The sequence below is a fragment of the Marmota marmota genome, unplaced genomic scaffold (genome assembly GCF_001458135.2).
Source record: "Marmota marmota marmota unplaced genomic scaffold, marMar, whole genome shotgun sequence".
In the NCBI taxonomy this organism is placed as follows: Eukaryota; Metazoa; Chordata; class Mammalia; order Rodentia; family Sciuridae; genus Marmota; species Marmota marmota.
The window spans coordinates 55,589,700-55,615,210 of NW_025999900.1; the positions used below are offsets into that span (position 1 = coordinate 55,589,700).

Consider the following 25,511-nt stretch of genomic DNA (forward strand, 5'->3'; position numbering starts at 1 on the left):
CAGGGAGTTTCAGAGTTTTACACCCAGCATGTAAGGGGAGGGGCTCAGAAGTTCACAGTCTGCAGAAGTTCACATAGAAGCAGCTTTTTCTTTTACTGTTTTGGGCAAGTTAACCCTTCAAGGACAACACCTGAGAAGGGGGGAGCTTCTTCTCCCCTTTCTTTCCTCCCCTGCCAGCTGTTACCATGGAGCCCAGTTGGAAACTTCTCTCATCTTAGGAATGTAGACATCTCTGTGAAGCCCAGCTCCAGGCCAGAGGCCTTATTTGCACATTTACAAACTGCTATACTGGATCGTTTGTGAAAAACTAGTAAGGGGGTGTCCAGTACCTGGAGTGCTGGTATCTTCTTGGCCAGTGGCCAAGTAAACAGGGTGACACGAAAATAGGAAGTTTATCTACATTGGACTCTTTTTCTGAAAGTCCTAAAATCAGCCATGGTGAAGAGGGCTTTTCTGTGGAGAAAGGGGGTGCCACTTCATTACCACTGAGCTACATCCCCAGTCCTTTTCATTTTTAATTTTGAGAAAGGGTCTCACTAAGTTGCCCTTACTAAATTGGCCTTGAACTTATGATCCTCCTGCCTCAGCCTCCCAAGTAGCTATGATTATAGATGTGCAACACAGCGTCTGACTACAGAATGTAATTGTTATTCTTAGTCATCCTATGGTGCAATAGCACCCCAGAACTTCTTGCTCCTATTTAACTGTAACTTAACCTACTCCCCCACTGACCAACCTCCCCTTATTTCTCCCTCCCCTTGTGATCAAAACTTAGTATTCCTTGAAAAGACATTCTGATGGATTCCTTCAATGCCCTAATGGGTCCTTGGACCTCCAGGATGTGTACATCCTACTTTAGAGAGTTCTGCCCTGGAGCTCTGGCTCTCAAGCCACCAAATCAGAATCCCTGGGGATATTTGTTTAGGATGCAGACACCGAGGGCCCTGTCCATGGCCTGCAGAATCACCATCTCTGGGATGCTGTCCTTTGACCAGCATCCTGACTGGTTCTGATGTGCCCTGATATCAGAGAAGGGCAGGTGAGCAGGGAGAGCCCTAGCCCCAGCACGAGGCCTCTGTCCACCTCTGGCCTCCACCCTCTCACCCACCATTCCATCCACTTTCGTGAAAATCCACCGAGAACCTGGAAAGTGCATCATCCTCTCCGGGTATTCTCGGCCCATGAGGTGGCTGTTCACAATCCCACACGCAGGTGAGGCTACAGGAGGAGACAAGTTTCCTGATGCCAAAGTGACATTGCTGGAACTTGGCTTGGGTCTTAGCCTCCTGTCCCTACCCCATCCACTTCCCTGGGCTCAGGGATATTCTTCACAGCTGGACTTTGGCCTTCCAGCCCCCAGCAGTACTCTCCCCAAACCAATCTCCATTGTTTACACCTGATTCATATTTTGAATGATTTTGGCCACCAAATCAGTTCAATAAACACTGTGTCCAGCTAGGACACCTCCATGGCACACGTATATTTTGCCTTTTGGGGTTTTTTGTTTGTTTGTTTGTTTGTTTTTTAATAAAATCCATTAGGGTGTTGGCATGTGCAGAATCCCCAGAACCTGGAGGAGAGCTTGGAGCAAAACCAGTACTCAGAAATATTTTGCTGCATTCATGTTCAGATAGGATCAAGAGGTCTGAAGAAGGCATTGAAGGAAGGAAAAGTAGGTTGAGGAAATGTGACAGAGGTTGACAAGGCTGGACTGCTGAGCTGGCTGGGATGGGTGAAAGAGAATGAAAAGCTTCTGGTTTAGGTCTCTGAATGGTGACATTGGCCAGGACAGAGTACAGGTGAGGTTGAACAGATCCTGCAGAAGAAGCTAAGTTCGGTTTTGGAGATTCTACACCATGTAGGTCATATGTTGCTTAACCACAGGGACACATTCTGCAAAATCATCATTAGTGGTTTTGTGCATACCTCGTAAGTGGACTTACACAAACTAAGACAGATGTGATGTCACTAGGCAATAAAATCATATGGGACCACCGTCAAACATTAGGTCTATTGTTGACCAAATCATGTTCCAATTATTTTGCATACTTTTTTATTTTCACAGTTGCCCCAGTTCTTTGTCAGTCGGTATCACTGTCGTAAGTTATTGACAAAAGCCCAGTAAAATCTAACTTTTTCTTTCTTTTTTTAATTTTTTTTTTTAGGGTAAAATATATACAAGGTGCACAACACATGTGCGAGGTACTTCGATAGCACAACCCACCAACACCTGCTCTTCGGGCGCAACTTTATTCGTAGGATGTTTGGCCTCCTTCGGCTTCCGTAGTCTCCCAGCAACTTCCTCTCCTGAGTGGTGAATGCACTTCCGGCAGCAGCAGCCGGAGCAGCCGAGGCAAGATGGTGAGTGACTAAGGGTTTCAGCCGGTGGTCGCGGAAAGGCAGTACCCGAGGAACGGCGCGAGGCGAGAGAACGAGGCGGATGCCGAGGAGCTCGGTCCTCCCTCTCCCCTCCTGTCGGCCGGCTCTCCACTGTGGGCCGAGGCTCGCGGAGCCTCCGGCAGACGGCGCGCAGATCCACCGCGGGCCGGGCTGACCAGNGGCGCACCCCGGGGCCCGGGCGGCCGGGGGTTGACGGCCCCCCCGCAGGGCGCTCGAGGTCCAGAGGCGAAGGCACGCCGAGTACCTGCGGGGACGGGCTGGCCGGTGTCACCACTTGTTCTGTTTTATAGGAAGGGAAAGGACAGCGAGGGTTGGCTGGTTTTTGATAGGGTGTCGGCCAAAGACTGCCAAAATTTGAGCAGAGGCCTCAATTGAGGGAGTAGCCATGTAAGTGTCTGAGGGAAGCCAAGACCGCCAGCGCAAAGGACCTGAGAGCGGACTGCGTTTAGCCTCAACCTTGGATGGCAAGAAGGCCAAAGCACGCAGTGAGGACCTCCTGGTGGAATTCTAAGCCTGTGCCGGGTGTTTTACAGCGTTTCTCCTTATTCCTTACAACACACCAGCCCTATCTTTTCTGGAACAGTAAGAAACAGCTGTGCTTTAGTATCTAGCAGACCTGGGTGTGATTCGTGGCTGTTTCTGGCAGGCTCTATGACAATATGTAAGTCACTTACCCTCTCCAAGCCTTGGTTTCCTTATTTGCAAATTGGGGGTAATGATAGTACCAATCTCTTGGTGTTAGTAAGAATTAAATGGGATAATATTCCAAGAATGTTTAGCATACTACTTGGCATATAGTAAGGGCTCAAAATTCAGTGAACTTTTTGTTATTTGAGACTGAGAAACATGTAAAATGCCCCAGAGATGGAATGAGGGACCCATTCAGGAAAATGTTCTGATTTTTTCTGATGAACCTGGAAAGTTTTAAGTATAGACAGGTTGGCAAGGGCCAGGCATGCCAAACTAAAGAGTTTGGGCATCACACCATAAAGGCCAGGGACCGCTGAATGATTTTGAGGAGAATTGAAGGGCCAGCTGTTTGTTTTTAAAGGCAGTAGCTATATTGGTGAGAGAAGAAACTGGACCCAAGGTTCTCATATCAGAGGCTATAATCCAAATAGATGAGCACCTGAATACTGGGGATGTAGCTCTATAGTACAAGGCTTGCCCAAGTGAGGCCTGGGTTCATTCCCCAGTACCAGAGTGTGGGAAGTGGGGCACAAGGAGGCAGGGGATGATGATGGTTTTGGATGAAAACCGGAATGAAGGAGTGGAGATAGGAGAGAACAAAAAAACTGAACCAGAACAGAATCTGGGCTGTTTTAAGGCCCACATTTTGTAGCCAGACTGACAAAATCTTGACAGGCAGAGCTGGGAGGGAGGGGGGCGCGGTCCACTGCTAGGAAAGGCATAAAGTTTTAAGGTGAGGAGTAGATAAAGTGCAGTTGAAATTCTTCTGGATCATAGCGTAATGTACATACAGTGTAAATGATTGTCTGTTACCTTGATTTTCTTTATTCACTACATATTGGTGAGAACTTATTTTAAATTGTGTATGTAGTAAGTTGTCTGTCATTTTCTGCAACAGGAGCTAGTATCATCCCCTGCTCTTCAGTTAAGACACCAAAACTCAAGGAGGTGACCTGACTTACCTAAGGCCACAGAGCCTGTGGTAATAGAACCAGAATTCAGACCAGAATCATCTAATTCCACAGCCCTATTCTCATGCTTATTGCAGTTCCTCATCTATAAAGAGGGAATAATGAACCCTTCTTGGAGGATTATATGTAATTAATGAGATTGAAGGAAAAATATCTAGTAGAGTTGGGCACTTAGTAAGCATCCCACCAACATTAGCTGCCCTAGCCATCAGCAAGTTTAATAAATGTTAAAGGCTTATAATTTGAACTGCCTGTTTAAGCAAAACAAATTGTGTTACCCAGATTCTCTCTGTGTCCTTAATTACTTTCTTCAGAGTAAATTACAAAATTTATTGTGCTTGTGGAGCAGTATATTTGACATTAACTATCAGGTAACCATGGTAGAGTTTTCTGTTAGTGAAACTGCTAGTGTATTAATTTAGAGTCACCTACATGGAAGTGAGTTGAGGGAACTAAGCAGTCCCCTCTATAATCAGTAAGTTCACTGTTAACTCATTTCTAAGTCATTGCTCTGTGTTAAGCATTGTCCTATAAATGAAGGGTCTGTTTTAAAATAAGAAATCTCACAAGCTTTTTAGTTACATTAAGTTCTTAATATCTTAAGGTGATTCAGCTTTTCAGATTGAACAGAAAGACCTGCCTGGTGGCCCCCAGGTTTTAAGGTGAGGAGTAGATAAAGTGCAGTTGAAATTCTTCTGGATCGTAGTGTAAGGTACATACAGTATAAATGATTGTCTGTTATATTCACTTTCCACAGGATGATTCCTTGAAATACACTCTTGGTAGCCTCACTCTGGTAATTTTATATTAAAGAATGTCAAGCTCTATACCTTCTGCTCAAGAGGGAATGATCTTAGAACCCCAGCCTCCTTAGTTCCGTCTACTTCTTAATAGAGTTACTCTTGCTTCTAAGATGTAGTCAGTTGCAAATAATCTCTACTACACTAAATACACACATTAGCTACAAGGCACATCCTGGGTTTGTAAATGTTAAAATAAGAAGATGTGTTTGTGTTTTAGAATCAGAACAGTAAGAAGGATGTTCTTTTGAATTGATCGTATTTTGAATTTATATCTATGTCTGATTTTTTTTTTTTTTTCCTTTCAGGGTCAAAGTCAGAGTGGTGGTCATGGTCCTGGAGGTGGCAAGAAGGATGACAAGGTAAATAAGAAACCAGATATGTACTGTGATGTGAAATTGTGGAAAATGGCATAGGTCTCAACTGAGTTCTTTGGGTATTCAAGAATTTTAAAAAACAAAATGATCTAATAATTATTTAACTAGCCTGGTCTATAGATAAAATATACTTTTCATGAATAGTCTGACTCATTGTCATTAATGTGCATTATAAAAAGGTTACATTTACTTATTACATTTTACTTACTAAAATTGCAAGAATGTGAAACCTAGTTTTTTTGTTGTTGTTTGTTTTTTAAGGATGTTTTTAAAATAGTATCCTAAAAAAAAAATAGTATCCTAAAAGATAAGGAAATTGTACCACCTGATGGTACTACAGGAATACATTTATGTTTTATGATTTCCATATGACCTTTTTTCTTGCTCTTCTAAAAACTCAAGGATAAGAAAAAAAAATATGAACCTCCTGTACCAACCAGAGTGGGGAAAAAGAAGAAGAAAACAAAGGGACCAGATGCTGCCAGCAAACTCCCACTGGGTAATGACATGGTTCCTCCTTCCTGTCTTCCCAGTTCCTGGGGGAAACCATCTCTGTGCATGTGGCTTAGTGTCTTTAAACTTGTAGCTCTGTGCTCCTAACCCCATTCTACCATTCCTCTGAGTTATAGTTATACTTTATTTTAAAATCGAGTATTATATAAGTATATCTCACTTAAAAAAATTCATTTCTTTAAATAGCGAGCCCCTTTAGCTTATCAAAAGTATGTGTGTTGGTCAGCTTTCCATCGCTGTGGCCGAAGTACCTGACAAGACAGCTTAGAGAAGGGAGTATTTATTTTGAATTCACAGCTTCTCTGGTTTCGGTCTATGGTTAACTGACTCCATGGCTCTGGGCCTAAGCATTGTGGCGGAGGACAGCTCCTTAACCTCACCCTATTTGCCTGAAGTTACCAGTAGTCCATTCAAATTATCAATCCATTAAATGGGTTGATCCACTAATGAGGTTATAGCTCTCATAATCTAATCATATCACCTCTGAATATCTCTGCATTCCCTAACACAGGGGCTTTTCAGGATACATTAAAGATCCAAACTATAACAGTATGGTTTTAGATTACAAAACCCAACTTGAGTAACTCAGAAACATTTCATGAAATGAAAGGTCACTGTATTAAAATTTGGATCATGTAATGCCTGAACTTAAAATTCAGTGACTTCCTGCTTACAAAATAACAAGTGTCCTGACCCAGTCTCCCTCTCTATGTCCAACCCTGCCACTCCTCTTTGCTCACTGGTCACACTACCTGCTTTTTGTCTTTCAACTTCTCTGTATATCAGGGTCTTTGCCCTTACTCTTCCCTTTGCTTAAAATGTCCTTCCCATGGCTGTCTGCTTCTCATCTTTTCAGGCTTCAATTTAAAGACCACCACCATGTCCACCTAAAAGTGTCCTTCCCTACTTAGAAGAAATAAACTTTTTTTTTTTTTTAATTTTGCTCAGTTAAAAACAAAGGGAGTCAAATAGTAAAATCACCCATTAATCTGCTCTGATAACATGGATATATAATGAATGTTAAAGGTGACATTTCAGTTTTATAGGCAATAGGATGGGTTATTTAATATAAATGGATGAGGTTTTTTAATCTTCTGTCCAGAGAAAATGAAATTAGGCCACTTGCCTCTTGCCAGATGGAGTATAGATATACATGGGAAATAAATAAATGAAATATTCAGGGATATATTTAACCTTAGGGAAGAAGAGGCCTTTTGAAGAAAGCTAGAAAACCCAGAAACTATGAAAAGCTGACAGATTTGTCTATGTAAGTGATAAAATTCCTCTGTAGCATGAGACTTCAAAACAAAGTCAAAAGAATCAAAGCACGGAAAGGTTAATATCCCTGATATTGTAGAAGCCTAAAAATGGATGAGCATAAAATAAACCAACTATCTAGTGGATCAGTGACTTTTTTCTTCTTAAAAAGAAAAAAGTGTTCAGTCAGTACGTGTCATTCTGCGTTAGCCGTTTGGTCCGAACCTTGTTCCCATTTTTAGATGTTTGGTTATAACTGCCAGCATCCCTTTTCTATTTTCATCTCAGTACTTGCTTTGCTTGGGGTTAGCAAACTGACTTTTCCACAGTTTTTCCAACTGAAATGAGCTTATTTTATTTTATTTTGTTGTTGTTTTCTTTTCTTTTCTTTTGGTACCAGGGATTGAACCCAGGAGTGCTCTACCAATGAGCTATATCTCTAGTTCTTTTTATTTTTTGAGACAGGGTCTCAAGTTGCTGAGGCTGGCCTTGAACTTGCATCGGCCTCCTAGTCACTTAGATTATAGGTGTGCACCACCACCCCCAGCTAAAGTGAGTGTTTTTGTTTTTGTTTTTTGGGTTTTTACAAAATCTTGGACTGGGGATACAGCACAGTGTTAGAATGCTTGACTAGCAAGCATGAGACCCTGGGTTTGATCCCCAACACTGCAAAAAAAAAAAAAAAATTAAAATGCTAATATTTTCTCCTTAATTGCAAAGTTCCAAGTAAAATAGAACTTTATTTTTTAATTACAGTGACACCTCACACTCAGTGCCGTTTAAAATTACTGAAGTTAGAAAGAATTAAAGATTATCTTCTCATGGAAGAAGAATTCATTAGAAATCAAGAACAAATGAAACCATTAGAAGAAAAGCAAGAGGTAAGTGGAGAAGTTACTCTAATTTTCTTTTTTACAAACTGAATTCTATTTAGAATCTGAAACTGTCAGATAAGTTAGATTCCAGTAGGTAAACTTCTCCAGGCCTGTGTGAAGCCTTATTAGGTATCTTAGAAAAGCATCAGCTGCTCTAACAAACTAAGAACCTATAAGGACTACCTGGTGCCTCTTAGGTCTAATCGGCTTCTCCTTCTTGGTATATTCTATAGGAGGAAAGATCAAAGGTGGATGATCTGAGGGGGACCCCAATGTCAGTAGGAACTTTGGAAGAGATCATTGATGACAATCACGCCATCGTGTCCACATCTGTGGGCTCAGAACACTATGTCAGCATCCTTTCATTTGTGGACAAGGATCTGTTGGAACCAGGCTGCTCAGTTCTGCTCAACCACAAAGTGAGTTGCTAGTCTCTAAGGAAATCCATAGGAGTGCTTTCTGCCTCCTCTCAGACCTGTCCCAAGTATGTGGATGCCAGAGCACTCCTGGGAGGGGAGAATGATGCCATAATTGGCATACTTTGTTGTCAGCGGACTGAGGGAATATCCTGTTCTGTGTTAAAGCTTGGTGTTCCTTGCTAGGTGCATGCCGTGATAGGAGTGCTGATGGATGACACAGATCCCTTGGTCACAGTGATGAAGGTGGAAAAGGCCCCCCAGGAGACCTATGCAGATATTGGGGGGTTGGACAACCAAATCCAGGAAATTAAGGTATGGCTGGGAACCAGTTCTAGGTTTTTAGACTGTTTCTTATTGCTTGTCCTATTCAGGGTACTTTGGAATTTGTTTTTCTTTATTGATCAGATTAGTGACCATCTTGGGGCTTATCAGTTGTGAGTTGTTTTTGTTAATTAATCTGAATTAGATAGTAAATATTTATAGTATGATAGTTCCTAGCAGCTGCAGCTTAATACTTACTATATGTAATGTTTAATTGTGTGAAGACATGTTTCCATTGACTTTGGCTGTGGATATCTAGAAACCTCCAGTGTTATATGGAGGTAGCATGTGTACCTGCACATGCTTACTGAGTGCTGGGGTCTAGAACATAATTCCAGCTCCTGCAGTAGTCCTGGGGATTGGGGAATATGGTCATTTAGGATGCTGTGGGCCAAGTGTCTACATGCTCTTTAATCCACAGGGAAGTCAATCAGATATCCACTGGTTATCTCTCAGACAATTGGGATATAGATTTAATGTCCTTAGGTGGGAACAACCATCAGGAAATCTTTCTTGGTCCTATCTATAGTTTATTTGAAAAGTGTGAATTTTACCTTTCTTAAGTCACTCTTGCTCAGTGCTGACTTCTACTAGAAACTTGAAGGGAACTGGGTATAACTTAGAAGCTGGCTGCTAGGAGCCTAGCTGGGACAGATGTCCTCTTCAGTATGCCCTTGCTGCTAATGCAACTTAAGTACATTGTCTCGAAGAGTGAGATTTTCACTTATTTTTGCTGGAAGGAAGATATTCTCATGTCAAATAATGCTAATAATTTCAATATGAAAGACTAGTTTTTAGCAGGTATTTATTTTATTTTTTAGGAATCTGTGGAGCTTCCTCTCACCCACCCTGAATATTATGAAGAGATGGGTATAAAGCCCCCGAAGGGGGTCATTCTCTATGGTCCACCTGGCACAGGTATGCTGGTTTGACTCTTTATAGGTACTCAGCTCATATCTTGAGTAGCAGCATTTGCTATTGTAATTACTAAACCATCCAGTGAGGACACCACAACTATTCTAGGGTATTCAGATCAGATTCACTTTCCTGACCCACTTGTACTAAATACGTATTTGTCAATGAAAGTGTGAATGAATCATGATAAAAATACATGTATATATATCTGATTGAACATGTTCCTGAAGGTGTGCTGGGGGTTGCCCACTTCAGAGGTAAAGTAGGCCCCTGGGCCCAGAATCGTGGAGCGAGAAACAACCACTCTACTGCAGCCCCCAATCTTTCAGCTCAGGAAATTCATGTTTCAAAGAGATTGGTGACTAACCCAGGGTGGCAGCAACTTTGGGCACTGAGCAGGTAATAGCTGAAGCCATAATGGAGACCTGATGCTCAGCCACACACCTTTTACAGAGCACTGGCCTGAAGGGCTGGAGCCCAGCACTGGGCAGGTGAGCCCCTCAGAAGCGGGTGACCTGTTCAGTGAAACCTCTAGCTATTGAAGCAACCCAGCAACTGGTCTTGGCTGCTTCTGGACTGTAAGAGCCCATCTATTGAAAAGGCCCTCTTTTTCTTTTAGCCATCCTTAACTGATTCTCTTGGTCCAGTCCCTAAGCCTTTTCATCTGCCACTGTACCTAAGGGAACATCGTTGTCATATATCTCAAAAGTTTAGCTCCCTGTCCTTCCCACTCTGGAGTTTTCTATGTCACTCCCCAGCTAGATTCCTCCTTGGGTTCCCCTGTTGGTCTCAAAGTGCCAGTTGTGCTGCAGCTGTTTCTGAATCCTGCAGTGGCACCCAGTCCTCAGGCATGTCCTTACTTACCATCTAAAGGGGTTACCGTCTGACAGATCTAAAATTCTCAAATTGGATATTCTTTGTTTTGGACTCAAAATAGAAATATCATGGTATAGAAAAGTATTGGAGATATGGTTTGAGATCTTCCTGAGATCAGTGAGAGGAACTGCCTTTTCCTCAAAGGTCATCCCAGACTGAGAAAAGTCCTAAACTTTCCTCAGCTCTCATTTGTAGGCTCCATCAAAAGCTAGTTAGGGCTCACATGCCTGAGCTGACATCAAGCCCACCTAGATTAACTATGCTAGTGATAGAGCCATGTGACCAATGCTCATGAACCTTAGGTATAATATTTTTAAACATTTAAACCCTTTTTTTTTTTTTTTAAGTTGTAGATAGACACAATACCCTTATTTTTTATTTATTTTTATGTGGTGCTGAGGATCAAACCCAGTGCCTCATGCATGCTAGGCAAGCGCTCTACCACTGAGCTCCAGCCCCAGCCCCTTAGGTGTATCTCTTTAGGATCAAACCTAAGATTCCAGATGGTGTATCATCACTGATAACTCTGCAGTTTATTTGATTCTCTAACCCTGGGTTGGATGGGTCAGGTTAATTTTATATGCAGCTTTGAAGGGACCCAAGGAAAGCTCACCTAGAGGGAAAATATATATATATATATATATATATTTAGTATAGATATTCTTCCTATAGGTAATTATAGTTTATAATTCTTTATTGGAAACTTTGGGTCAAGGTTTGAAACTAACCAAGTATGTAAGATATTTGCTGATATTATCGTTGATGATTTTAAGAAAACGGTTCAAAATAATCAAAACATGTTAGGTTCTTCTAAATTTCCTCTTACCTACTTAGGAGAACAGAACTGCAAGACTCCTGAAGTGGTGTGCCTTTCATCACTGGGTTACCCCCATCTGTGGTGATATCACTACTTAAGGTTGTGATATTTCTAAGTTAAAATAAGACTTGAGGGTTTTTTTCTTATCCTTTTTCTTTTTATCTAAAATAGGTAAAACCTTGTTAGCCAAAGCCGTAGCAAACCAAACCTCAGCCACTTTCTTAAGAGTGGTTGGCTCTGAACTTATTCAGAAGTACCTAGGTGACGGTCCCAAACTCGTGCGGGAATTGTTTCGAGTTGCTGAAGAACATGCACCATCCATTGTGTTCATTGATGAAATCGATGCCATTGGGACCAAAAGGTAAACTTCTCCACCTGTTTTGCCTTAGTCAGAGGTAAAAATCACACAGCTCTGTAAGAATGATCATTGGGCTCTGCATGGGTGGTGAGGTCTTGTTGTCTATGGCCTTCTGTGTGGGTGCTTTGGATTCTGCTCTTTGGAAGCTAGGTAGCAACTACCCAAGAGCAGGGTTATGTCTGGAAATTGGTCAGTCTTGAAGAACTACAGCTTGAGCACTTGCCCTGAGCAAGGACCACCAGGATTTGAGGAATAGAGCCATGAACATCGTAGTCTCTGCCCTTGAGTTCACAGTCAGGTTGTGGGATCAGACACCAAACTGGAAAAGGAAGACGGAATCAGTACTCCAATTTCAGGCACAGAAACTTCTGTGAAGAATTTTGTGATCTGTAGCTTGGTTGACGGGGGTCTATTTGTGCTGCTGTAACAAAATACCATAGAAGGAATAAATTACAAAGACAGAAGTTTATTTTCTCACAGTTCTGAAGGCTAAAAAGTTCCAAGATCAAGGTGATGACATTGGTGTCTGGTGAGGGCTGCTTTGTGCTTCCAAGATAGTCACTTGTTGCTCAGTCCTCATGAACATGTGGCAGAAAGGCAAAAGAGGACAAATGCTATGTGCTCATATGGCAGAGTGAAGAGGCCTAAGCTAGTTCCCACCAGCTTTTTCTTTAGACACTAATTACCTTCCAACACATAAATTTGGGGGGACACATTCAGAACATAGCATAGGATGCTAATTTTTTGTGTTAGAAGAATGAGGGAGTATATTTGGATTGAGAAGAGAATGTTAAGGTGTTCTGTCATGGTAAGGTCTTTGCTGACCTTCCCCTTTAGCGGGAGATTTGGGTCTTTATTTCTTCTCTTTTTCCAAAGATATGATTCAAATTCTGGAGGTGAAAGAGAGATTCAGCGGACAATGTTGGAATTGTTGAACCAGTTGGATGGATTTGATTCAAGAGGAGACGTGAAAGTTATCATGGCCACAAACCGAATAGAAACTCTGGATCCAGCACTTATCAGACCAGGTTAAATTTGCTTTTGTTTCATCTTGGAGAATTAATGTATTTGAGTGTGCTTTGGGGTGATTATAAACTGATACACCTAATAGCAAATGCCATAGTGAAACTTAGAAGGGGTATATCTTTGGTAAATCATATTCTAAGTTCTTGCATCTTAACCCTTTGAATTCTAATCTTACATCTTGATCTTTTTCCCCATAATAAATATTCCCTTTTTAGCCTCAAACACTTGCTTTTTTCTTGAAAAAATAATTTGTATGACAGCTGGGGTTTATCATTTACATTCAGGTAACACTAGAAAAAACTAGTGATTTGAGCCACACAGGGTGGAGCATGCCTGTAATCCAAGCAGCTTGGGAGGCTGAGGCAGGAGGATCACAAGTTCAAAGCCAGCTTTAGCAAAAGCGAGCGTTAAACAATTGAGTGAGCCTGTCTCTTAAATCAAAGTAGGGCTAGGGAATGTGGCTCAGTGGGTGCAGTGCCCCTGAGTTCAATCCTCAGTTACCCCCCACCCCAAAAGTGATTTGTTTGGCCTCTTTTGTAATGATTTTAGCCCATAGGTCTCTCCTTTGTCACTAAATGTGCCATTCAAGAATTGCTTCTTTTATTTCTGAGGATACTAAAGCAGAGAGGATTTATTTTAAATGGGGTGAATTCAAATATAGAAATTTACTAAGTATTAAAGTAAATGTTCACTTTTTAAGATCTAGGTGTCATTCCCACAGAACACCCCCTGACTGAAACCACACCTGTGGGGAGACAGGATGAGGCCTCTTTTTGAGGGCAGAGCTGGGTCTGGAGCGGTGTGACTGGAAGCTTTCTATCTGCAGGTCGCATCGACAGAAAGATTGAGTTCCCCCTGCCTGATGAAAAGACTAAGAAGCGCATCTTTCAGATTCACACAAGCCGGATGACACTGGCAGATGACGTAACCCTGGACGATTTAATTATGGCAAAGGACGACCTCTCTGGTGCTGACATCAAGGTGAGTTAACTGGCTGAGTCAGCTTATTTCTGGAAAGGTCACTCCTCTGTCAGGAAAGATTGTGCTCCTGGGGTGAGAGGTTTGTGTGGGTCTTAACATTTTCTTTGTATTAGTTTTACCATTACATCCGAATGGTAGATTTGCTTTTTATTTGAAGGTGTTTTGTGAATTATTTTATGAAGTAAATGACCCCTAAGTCCTTGTAGCCACAATGATGAGTTACTGGCATAAGTCTGCCACCTTCTCTGCAAGGCCCAGGTGACTTGCTCAGGTGTTCTAGGCCAGAAGATTCGTCTTCCCACTGCATTCTGATAGGTTACACCAGATTGTACCTCTGGGCTTTATTACAAATGTATTTGAGTTAAGATGTTTCTTCTCAGTTGCCCACAGGGTTTATAAAACGAGGCCTAGCAGCCCTGAATGTGAGCACAACTTGCTTTCTCTGGGAAGATGTGGGTCTTTGTAAGCATAAGTGCCATGGCTAGGGAGGAGTGACATACACCACGCTTTCCAGGCCAGTGCCTCACTGAGCCTCTGGATAGCTGGCATCAGTCATGGAAAACTAGATTAGTTGCCTACTTGGAGAGTAAAGTCTGTATTCTCTTTTTAAAACCATACAAACCAGCTTTTTATTTTAAAAAATGCCAAGCCTTCAGAAAAGTTGCAACAACAGTACCATGAACACCTACATTCCCACCTGGATTTATTTGTGGTTAACACTTTACCACTTGCTTTCTCTTCCTTTGCACAAGCACTCTCACTTTTTAGATAAACCATTTGAAGTAAATAACCTGATAGCTATAACCAATCTAAGGGTCACAAGGGCTCTTATGATGCTTGACTTTGGGCAAGAACTTAAGTTTTGAGAAAATATTAGTATCAACACTGTAGTGCAACTTATACTATCTGACTGGAATACATGTTCTGACCCTTGGTAAATGAAATAGACCTTTATTCTCAATTGCCTCTAAATTCCAGGTGTGATTTCCTAGGCACGTTCTCTTTAATTAAAAAAAAAAAAAAAAAGTAGAGCTACAGAAATTAGTAACCTGCCAAGCCACATACCTCATTAGAACTAAAACCTAGACACAGCCTGGACTCCTGGCCAGTCTACTTTCTTAAAGTATTCCCAGTTTAAGCCATTTCAGATCCTTTTAAAACTTTTAAAAAAAAAATAATCTTTTCCCAGTGAGCAATTTATATTTAGTCTATCTTATGCCTTATTTCAAAATAGCTCATTTTCTGAACATACTGACTGCTTTCTTTCAGGCAATCTGTACAGAAGCTGGTCTGATGGCCTTGAGAGAACGTAGAATGAAAGTAACAAATGAAGACTTCAAAAAATCTAAAGAAAATGTTCTCTATAAAAAACAAGAAGGCACCCCTGAGGGCCTCTATCTCTAGTGAACCATAGTTGCCTTCAGGAGTTTTCTTGACCCCTGAGAGGGTTGAGTTTGGGGAAGTTGCCCAGAAGAATCCATGTTCCTGTTGATTTTTATTAGCAAAACATCCTGTGTATCTTCTGGAGTACGACGTTTAGGATGCCCATTGGGCACCTTCTCTTGGTCACTGTGCTGCTCTCTGCTTCCGAATAAAACGTGCTCTTTCACAGACAGTGATCTTTGTTTGAATGTGAGCACAACTTGCTTTCTCTGGGAAGATGTGGGTCTTTGTAAGCGTAAGTGCCATGGCTAGGGAGGAGTGACATACACCGCGCTTTCCAGGCCAGTGCCTCACTGAGCCTCTGGATAGCTGGCATCAGTCGTGGAAAACTAGATTAGTTGCCTAGTTGGAGAGTAAAGTCTGTATTCTCTCTCTGAATTAATGTGGCTATTGCCTTTAGAGAGAGAGAGAAGCTTCCACCTGTGGACCACATAGGTTCTTGCAACTCTGTGGGAAAGTAAGTACTGAAGTTCCCAAGAGACTGAAGGTTCCTAAAAGAAACTTCAGGTTAGGACTAAAGAATCTGGCTATTGGTCTTGCCTTATTCTTTGGTTCAGAAACCTCACCTTCAAGAGTATTCAAATGCATGCCAGACTTCCCACCTTCCCTTCTTCCAGCTATTTCCTTTACTTCCTTTTCTGAGCAAATTCAATTCTAAAGTCACTGGGTGGGGTAGGTCAAGGGGCACATCCACTTGGCAGGGCAGCCTGAGTGAGATTATTAGTTTTGTTAGCACCATAACAAGTTACCACAGACTTCATATAAATTTGTCTCTTGCTGGGAGTGGTAGTATTCACCTATAATCCCAGCTACTCAGGAGGCTGAGGCAGCAGGATTTCAAGTTCAAGGCCAGCCTTAGCAATTGAGTAGGACTCTGCTTCAGAATTTAAAAGGGCTGGGAGTGTAGTTCAGTGGTAGCGTACCCATGGGTTAAATCCACAGTATTACCAAAAAAAAAAAAAAAAAAACCAAAAAACAAAACCTCAGTCCAGCACTGGTCTTCTGCGGCTCATATGGTGTTAGCAGAACTTCATTCCTTTATGGAGGCTCTAGGGGAGAATACAGTTTCTTAACCTGGGAGTCACTGGCAGAATTATTTCTTGGAATTTTAGGAGTTACCTCAGATGTGAGGACCTTTCCCAGATTGTGAAGGCCACACTTATTCCTTGACTCATGCCCATGCACCCCTGCTCCCCCAACTCATCCTCAGCCAGCAACAGCAAGCCAAGTCCCTTTTGAGTTCTGAATTTTTCCCATCTTTCTGCCTGCCTATCTTTTTCACACTAATGCCATTGTGATTACATGGACCTACCCAGATAATTCAGGATAACCTCCCCATTTTAAAAAAGACAATTTGTTTACAAAGTTCCTTTTGCCACACAACACTCACATGTTCCAGAGCTTAGGTGTGGGCATCTTTGGGGACCATTCTGCCTACCATGGAGGATATCCCAACAAAGAGGCCCAGTGCAAGAGGAGGAAGACAATGTATGTGTGAGGAAGTGGGGTTCCCAATCAGGCAGCCTGAGAAGGGTCCTTGTCCACATGGAGCAGCAGCACAGCATAGGGACTTGGCATGGGCAGGGTGGGATATTGGCGTGGGCAGGTTAAGAAGCATCCACGTGAAAACAGCCTAACGAGTATTACAGCCCTTGTAAGTGAGGAGGGCATCCATGCAGGACTGGATAGTGGCAGAAACAGAAAAGGTTGGTTATATGTAGTTACATGGTGAGAAACCTGGCTCCTGCCATCCTTACTATCTGAGAAGTGACAGGTAAGGAAAGAAGGAAAGTAGAATGAACTCAATCCACCGACAGCCGCTAGGAATGGAGACACTCCAATTACAATGGACATACCTAGACCTACATCTTTGCTTCTAAATACCATTTTTGGATTGGGGATGTAGTTAGACGGCTGAGCACTTGTTGAGCAAGAATGATGTCCAGGGCTGGATCTCCAGGACCACAAAAAGTAAATACCATTCTCCCCTAAAAGAGTGATTCCAGAGCTGGGCATGAACCTCAAGTATATTTTGCCAGAAAGCAAGAAGTATACAGAATGGACATGTCAAAAGACACTGCCAGTCTGAAGGTGCTGCCACTGGTCAAAATAATTAACATCAATGGAATACAGTCCTTTAAAATAGGAACTGAGCTCATACTAATATCCATGAATTGAAAACTTGATAACAGGACATTTGCAATTTTCAGAATACCTCCCCACAAAATGCTCTTTAATTAGGGAAAAAGCAGCTTCACGTTGGAGAATCCCAGGAGATACCATCTTAACCTGGTTATCAAAACAAACATCAACAATGGGCATCTTGAAAGTATGTGCTAGCCCAGAGGTGTCACTACTGTGACACTCCTGCCAAAGATACTTTGAATCCATTCAGGAGGATATACCTAGACCTACAAATTTAACAGTCTACAAATTCTGGACACTTCAAGTGTCCAAATTACAAAAACAAACAAAAAAAAAAAAGTTAAAGCTTCTAGACCGAATGAGCCAAAGAGATATACATGATAACCAAGTGTATAGGATCCTCTTCCTACAGAAGACATTGGGACAATCCTTGAGGCCTAACTTTGACCTTAAGATCTTACAGGGAACTATATTCATGCCGATTTCCTATTCGATACTTGCATGGTAATGTGCAGAAAACTATCGCAACTTACCCTCAAGTGGGTCAGGATAAAAAAGTTCCGTGTACAGTCCGCCCTCCACATCCAAGGGTTCCACATCCATGGAGTCAATCCCGGATCAAAAATATTCAGGAAAAATTGTGTACTGAACCTGTACAGACCTTTTTCTAGTCATTACTCCCAAACAATACAGTAAAACAACTGTGTACGTAACATTTGAATTACATTAGGTGTTACAAGTCGTTTAGAGGTGATTTAAAGTATATGGGAAGATATGCATAGGTCATATGCAAAGTTATACCTTTCTACCTAAAGGATTGAAGTACGTTCTGGATTTCAGAATCCTCAGGGGGTCCTGGAGCCAATCCTCCATGGATACTAAGGAATGACTACACTCACTCCTCTGTAAAATATTTTTTAAGTTTCAGACTTTAAAAGAATAAAACACATGCACATCAGTATTTCCTTCTCCTCCTCCTATCCATAGAGACGTCTCCCTTCTCTCAAAGAAAAGTAGCCAAAGCAAATGCCAGTGCCTACAGTGTCTGAGTAGAGGGAGCTGAGGTACAGTGCGGTCACAGCCTGAACTGTACCCCACCTCCACCCCAATCCAGCTGCCTCTCCACTTAGTTTGCTGACCAAACCAATGCTAAAATTACCATTTCCACCGATGGTCCACAGTGCAAGCCACAGGAACGAAGTGACTAATAATTTCTTCAGATGAGTTTCTTCTCTGGTTTCTCACCTGGTGAACAGGGCAGTCAGCTCTGCTGCCTGTGGAAGTCACTAGTCCCTTAAAGCCCTTCCTCAGAAGAAGTATTTTAGGGTGAACTCTCCGATCACTCCCTTATAGCAAGCAGAGGAACTACCCTGTCTTCACTTTTTAAATGCAAAATAACGAAGGAATATGTGTGTATTATGAGCAGCAGCTAACAGAGAGGCTTCTCTTAACTGGACATAGCACAGAGGGCACCTCCTGGCTCTCCCTGATCCCTGCAAGTCCAGCAAACAACAAGCCAGAAGTATGGGCACTGCTCCGCTCCAGTGTCATCCCAGACCCAAGACAGGACTGAGCCCTAGGGTCTGAAGTGATAAGAACTCCTTGAGGAATTAATTAGCACTCCTGATAAATATAAGAGCAACTGCCTGACAGACTTGGAGAAATTCAAACCCCTTCTTTTCCCATCAGTTTGTTAGTTTTGGGAACAACCTAATCATCTTTCATGCTTTTATATTGAGCAATCTCAAAAAAAGTCTCCAAAAAAATCACAATTATTTCACTATCCATTTTTCTATAAAACATCCACCCACAGCCAGCCAGGCATGGTTGTGTATACCTGTGATCCCAATGAGGCTGAGGCAGGAGGACTGCAAGTCTGAAGTCAGCCTCAGCTACTCAGTGAGACCTGTCTCAAAAAATAAAAGGGGCTGGGTACGGTGGTGCACACCTGAAATCCCAGCAGTTAGGGAGGCTGAGGCAGGAGGATCATGAGTTCAAAGGCAAGCTCACCAATTTAGCAAGGCCCTAAGTGAGATACTCTCTACTAAATTATTTTTTTTTAAAAAGGGCAGTGGATGTGGTTCAGTGGTTCAGTGCCCCTGGGTTCAATCCTCAGTACCAAAAACTTCAATAAAGGGGCTGGAGGTGTAGCTCAGTGGTAAAGTACCCATTTTGTCTCAAGTACAAAAAACTTTTAAAAACACTGCTACCCACAGAGAATTCGTGTGTGTGAGTGTGTGTGCGTGTGTGTTAAAGCATCTTCTCATGCAGAGGGTAATGTGCCAAAACTCAATGTGAGAAGCTCCTCTATCACATTTCAGGGATTCACTGCCCATCTGCACAATTCATTCCAGGCTCCCAAGGTACAAGGATCCCACTAGGGTATGAGGGGACCAGTTACCCACAGGCCAGTTTCTAAAGTTCTAATCAAATGAGAACAGGTGCAGGAATCAGATAGGATCAAAACATGAGTCACTGTTGAGGGGGATGTGGCTTGGTCCTGGGCTTCAACTGGATGCCCCCAATAGGGTGTGCAAGTTACCCACCCGACAAGAAGGTGAGGGTGTCAAAGACTTTCCTTCGAACTGGGAGCGGGAGGCTCATTTCAGCCCTGCGCTCTAGTGGCTCTCAGCGGGTGCAGTTCAGGGCTGAGCTCTCAACTCCCTAAGCTCTGCCTGTTTCTGTGAAAAGACACCAGAGGGAGCACCATTAGGTGCCTCTTTGCTGAAGAAACGCACGCAGGGAGGGGCAGGAGGCGGTAGTGACTGGGTATCAGACACTGCCCTTGGAAAGCACGCTAGCACACTGACTCCCTTCTATTTCCCAACCTGTCCATCAGCTTTGGGCCAAATTTACATCCCACAACACAGGCGTTTCTGTATGGGGGGGCCAAAGAAATGCAAAATCTTCAGCAATTATACAGATGAGGATTAAAAAAAAGAGAGTCCAGAAAGGAGCGATGTGCTTTGCAGCAGGTCTGTGGGCAAGACAGACGAGACATCCCTCCCGCCACATTTTTATGGTGAAAAGGACTGCGCTGCCAATCTCTTCAGAGCAGAAAGAAGCCCGAATGTGGATATTTCTCTCTCATTCTATTCACAGCCCTCAGCAATCAAAAACAGGGCCAGCTGCCACACGGAGGCCAAGCGGACCTCAGTGCTCCCTGCAGAGTCGGGCTGGGTGGGGAAGGTGCTGGCTGCAGTCCGCCCTCTCTGGGATGGTGTCATCAGCAGGCTTTCTGGAGGGCTGGCAGGGCTTTCACTCGTCACTGGTGGAGGGCAGACTCTGACTCGCAGGGCTGGGGCGGGCCTGGGAATCTGCACTGCTCCCAAGATCCCAGGGGATGCTGCTGTGCAGAGGCAGGGGCCACCCGGTGGGGCTCAGGAAATAAGCAGACACCTGCCCCACACCTGGCCCAGGAAGGAACACCAAGGGTTAAACGACCCTCCACTGTGCTGGGCTGAGGATAAGGACAAAATCTGCCCTCCTGCCACCCCGCTTCAGAAAGACGTCCTAATGTTAAGGGGCCAGACTTTAAAGTCCCAACACAGAGGGATCTGGAAGGACCCTCAATGATGCCACCAGGGGCTGTGTGTACCAGGGTGGGGCCAGTGCTGGCTGGGCAGAGCAAGAGCAGAAGGAACAGGAGTCCACACACAGCTCAACACACGTTTCGTCATCACTGGTGATTTTTCGCCTCTGTACACAGGTGCACACATTCACATATGTAATATGTAAAGCAACGGCTCTGTGTCGTTCACACATCCAAAACCTTTGTAAGATGGGAAAGCCTGACAACCCCGACACACAGGACCAAGAAGAGCACTTCCAAAACAGAGGCTCCTCGCATGTGCTCCCCAGCTCCCCTGCCTGCACCCTAGTCCTCCAGCAGGAGCTCCAGCTCCTCCAGGGGCAGCCGCACGCGCAGCTCCTTCTCAGTCATCAGATCCAGGACCTCCTGCAGCTCGTCAGGGAAGTACTCCACGGCGTCCATGTACAACACCTAGTGCCAGGGAAAGACCTCTGTGAGAGTGGAGGGGTTCCAGCCAGCGTGCCCCCCACCCTGGCCCTCCACAGTCCACTTTCCCTTTCTCTTGGGCTTTCTTAGCTCAGGCAGCACTGGTCAGGAAGGACAGGGGACTCGACAGCAGTGAAAGCCAGTGAGCACCAAGTGAGGCCCCGCTTACAGTGGGGCCAGAGGTGCTGGAGACCCTGAGTCACTGTCTACTGACTCCGAATGTCTCCTGGCCTGGATGGGACATGGATCCCAACACTTTTGGCATCTAGGCTGAATTCTGGGCAGGTGTTAAGAGCCACATTTCAATGCAGGGCAAGGAAACGGACCACTGGGCTCTGACTCCACACGGAACAGATCACTAGGATACGCCCTACATGTTCCCCAGGAAGGGGTACTGATAGCCCTGATGTCCAGACGATACTGGCTGGGCAGAGGCCTAGGAGAAAGGTCCTGAGGAATCTTAAGATACCATGGTGTGTAAAACCTACCTTTGCCCAGGGACAATTCTGAAGTGCTTTGTAGAATACACCTTTGCTTCTGTCTTTGTTTCCTAAGGAAGCCTGAGGGGAGGGCGAAAATACAAAAAAGATCAACTGAAGCAGAGCTCAGGCTTTAATAAAAAAGAAATTTAAAAAACAACAAAAAAAAAAAACAGCCCTCACATGGCATACGGCCCCAGCCGCGTAGGCAGCCTCTGTGGATGGCCCGGTACCATCACGGTGGCTGAAGGGAATGCGCCCAGATACCAGAAGATGCTCTCTAGGCCCCTGCTATGTGGTAGACATTTCCCTCTTCAAATGGCCCCATGTTGATGCTGAGCACTTTTATTAGCAATCCTGTTCCCCCTCCTGTACTGGGAACCACCTGCCTCATTCTGCATCTGCAAGATGAAGCTGGTGAACTTGATAAGTTGTGCAAATGAAAAAAACCTTTGCTTTAGTATGTGCCACTGGATGAAAGCTGTCTTTTAGAGAAATGAAATAATCAGGACTATCTCATTTCTCCAATAGCTTACCCCATTTGCCAGATTTCACCTTATTAAATTTTTCCATCAGAAATTTCAGTCTGAGTGTGTGCAGGTTCTCAGCCGGCTTTCTCTCTAGATCTAAAACCTTCATCTCAAAGTCAGCCACCACTGTGTTCCCAGCCCAGTGTGGAAGGAGCCATTGCTGGGGACCTCTCCTGACCTTCCTGGGAAGCCAGCTACCCAGGACAGTACCTGCTGGGTGGCGTGAGCAGAGCCCAGGGAGCTCAAGTCTGTCTCTGTGCTTGTACACCCAGCCTGCTCCCTCAGGATCGTGTTCTAGTGGACACTGGCTCTCCCTAGCCACACAGCCAGCATGCTGCAGCCAGCAGAGAAGGAAGAGCTAATGACTGGGCTCCTGGAAACCTGGACTGCAGCATCCAGAGATCCAAACTGCTGCTCGGGAACTCCATTTTTCAATCTTGAAGGTTCACTCCCACGGTCACAAGGGACTACAGCTTGGACTGTAACAACATCTATGAGAACCCTGCTTTGGGCAAGGCTCAGCGTCTCCAAGAGCCAGCCACAAGGCTCAGGAGACTCCCATGTGTCCTTTCTACTGAATGCCTCCAGTTCTGAGGCTGGGCCACTCAATTCACAACTAAGCAGCCGGTGTGCTCCTTCCCACGTCAGTATGCGTCAATGTCCTCTCCTAACTCCTGACTAAACTGAACCTTTTCTTCCTTTTTGAAAGAATAAGAAAAACTATATTACTATGTCTTCTACCAAGTGCAGAATCCTGGAGCCCAATAAACCACTATACTCTTTTCAGTGGCATTTCCTTCATCAACAGGCCACAGGAAAACACTGTCCTTTTCTGCATCAGGGGTGGAAGAGCTTGATGCCAGGTGAGAACTCAGTGGTGACCATGTGTTTTCTACCCATGATTTTGTATTCTAAGACACGGCCTTGGACATGCCTTCACCTGTGGGTAGAGCAAGCCTCAAGTGAGAGAAGAGTCCATGGCCACTACCAGCTCTCCTGGTCCCTCTATCACCATCTAAATGTCATCTTAACACCCAAGACTCCTTGTAAGATTCCTTCAGGAATGAAACATAACTGGGGGGTGATACACTCTTTTCTGGAGTTTCTGTGACACTCCTGTCACCCCCACGGTATTATGACTGGGTAAATGTGTGTCCTCAGGCAAGCCAGGAGCACCTGAGGGCACCAACTGAGTCTCTGCATGGAACCAAAGAAGACAGAGCTGATGAAGGAAGAGAGCTGCTCTTGCTCACCGGGGCCAACCATCTGCCGGGCATTTACTAAAAGAGAGGATCCCAGTTATAAATATCTACCTTTTGCCAGTCAGAAGCATCTCCCAAGAAACTGAGAGCCACTGTTGGGAAGGTAACCCTCACCTCAGTCTCCAAGACTCCATGAAGACTGGAATCTTAACTCTGATAATTAACAAACGTGGCTGGCCTAGCCTCGTATATGTGAACCGACGCTTTGTACTTCTCTCTGAAGCCCCTTTCCCACTTTAGTTACCTGATTTTTACTGGCTTTACAGATCACTAATTCTGGAGGTCACAGAGCTGAGCTATATATTCTTAGTCTCTCACAAGCTGAGCTACAGATGACACCTCTGACGCGTGGGTCATGATGGTAACAGCTGCCTAGGTTACTTTTCAGGGACTTGGCAAATTTGTTGAAACCACCAACTCTTCATTTGGGCCTGCGCAGGTGTCCAGTGGAGACCTTTTGCCGTCAGAGGGCCAAAATCTCTACCTTCTTCAGATCGTGCACCTCTGTTTTCTGTACATGTGTCTCATAAAGAGCCATGAAGTTTCATTACATGTGCATGAAACACAGATTACTTCATCTTCCAATCATTCTCCCCACACCACAGATCACCCTGCTTCTTTACCCCATAAATATCCAACACACCTACCCTCAGGCAGGGAGATGTGTGGCCTCCCACTCCAACTCAGCTGCCTTGTGAATAACTCTTTTGAAAATTTGTTTCAGCGACTGGCATCCTATGCAGTGGGCAAATGGTCACACTTTACCATCTCTATGCACATCCTGATCCTGCCAATGAGTCTTCAGAGGGGCAGGACAGGGCTCACACAGAGGCGCCCCCTTCCTTCACCCTCAGCCCCCGGAGCCCAGTCGCGCACACGTAAGGAACATGGAGGCCAGCCTCCCTGGAGCAGCTCCCGTGTCAGCCGTGAGCGGGGCACCACAGTTCTCCTCTCCCTAGGCGGGAAGAACACCAGTGGCCATGTGGAGTGGCAGCCACCACCAGGCCGCCTCGGCACACCTACCAAGTGGTCTGCACTCGCCCATTTTGCAAAGCTGTTTGGTGCTTAGTCTGGTATTCTGTGCCTTCCTCTCTGAGACGCTCCACCTCGACGGGGGAAGCAACACCTCTAAGAAAATGAGAAGGTGGAAGTCTTCACACTTTTGCAAAACTTGATTCTCTTTTCTCATCTCATTATAAACTTATCTGAGCAACTGTTAGCTCACAGAATTTTTTCAAGCAATTTGACAAAACTGATATCCATTTTCCTCCAATAAAATGTCATCTCTCTATAATACTCCCCTTATGAGTTGCTGGCACTATGAGAAGTTTACTCATTCACCCCAGGAGGGCAGCTGAAAAGAATCTCTTCCCTCCCACCAGCCCTCCTCAATGGTGGCCTCTCAATACGGCCTGAACTCTGCCCGCTATCAACAGGATGGCACAAGGAACTGTACTGAGGGTAAAAGAAATCTAGTGATTAACCATTTAGAAATGCCACTGTTTCTTTTTCATGTAGCAAGACTTCTTTCATCAGCCCCATGGAATCAGCTGACTAGCTTATCAATACTTACATTTCCTTCCTTATTTGTAGGAAATGACCAAAAAAATCTTCAAAGTAACTGCAACTTTAGCCAAAACAACAACAAAAAAGTCTGGTTGAAATGTTAGTATCTATGCAGAACAATGCACTGGAAGATCCTAAAACTGAGGCTTTAACTGGCTAAGTCCCAATCTGAGTGGAGAGTTTGAACTGCTGTTAGTCCACTTCCTTTTCCTTGCATATTCTCCACAGCCAAAAGTAAGTTTTCAATCCCTCAATCATTTTTGCAGTGAAAGAAGCAAGCAAGTCAGTCCGTACATAGGTCCAGGGAAGGCTCTAGCAACCCACCAGCCCAGCCCCAGGTCTCACCCTTCACGGGGCCCACGGCTCTTCTCGTGGCACTTGCAGCCTACATTTAGGCTCTAATCTGGTTTCTTCGTGTGTTTAATTGATAAAGTGCTAGGCGCCCACCCAGACAATTCAGGAACCATGAAGC

The 25,511-nt window shown here is 44.1% G+C and overlaps 2 protein-coding genes across 4 annotated transcripts in view; one reads left to right on the forward strand and one right to left on the reverse strand.

Moving 5' to 3' along the window:
• The first annotated feature begins 2,278 nt into the window (after positions 1-2,278).
• Positions 2,279-15,211, forward strand: Psmc1 (proteasome 26S subunit, ATPase 1). The gene is made up of 11 exons (XM_015494723.2): positions 2,279-2,361; positions 5,170-5,223; positions 5,641-5,737; positions 7,765-7,889; positions 8,117-8,302; positions 8,486-8,614; positions 9,445-9,541; positions 11,403-11,592; positions 12,466-12,617; positions 13,442-13,596; positions 14,866-15,211. The coding sequence occupies exons 1-11, from the start codon at positions 2,359-2,361 to the stop codon at positions 14,998-15,000; spliced, it is 1,323 nt and encodes a 440-aa protein (XP_015350209.1). The 5' UTR covers positions 2,279-2,358; the 3' UTR covers positions 15,001-15,211.
• A 5,640-nt stretch (positions 15,212-20,851) lies between these two features.
• Nrde2 (NRDE-2, necessary for RNA interference, domain containing) overlaps positions 20,852-25,511 on the reverse strand; it is a 44,411-nt gene continuing 39,751 nt past the window's right edge. Inside the window, exons 13-15 of one of the 3 annotated variants that reach the window (XR_007345941.1) lie at positions 24,239-24,428; positions 21,691-21,762; positions 21,171-21,187 (exon numbers count right to left, since the gene is read on the reverse strand). Coding sequence is in view for 2 of the 3 variants with exons in the window: in XM_015494741.2 (XP_015350227.1) it covers positions 21,062-21,187; positions 21,691-21,762 (198 nt within the window). In the remaining variant the exon portion in view is untranslated. Of the gene's footprint in view, positions 21,188-21,690; positions 21,763-24,238; positions 24,429-24,499; positions 24,602-25,511 lie in introns of those variants that run through there. The other 2 variants (XM_015494741.2, XM_048799175.1) reach the window with 2 other exon arrangements.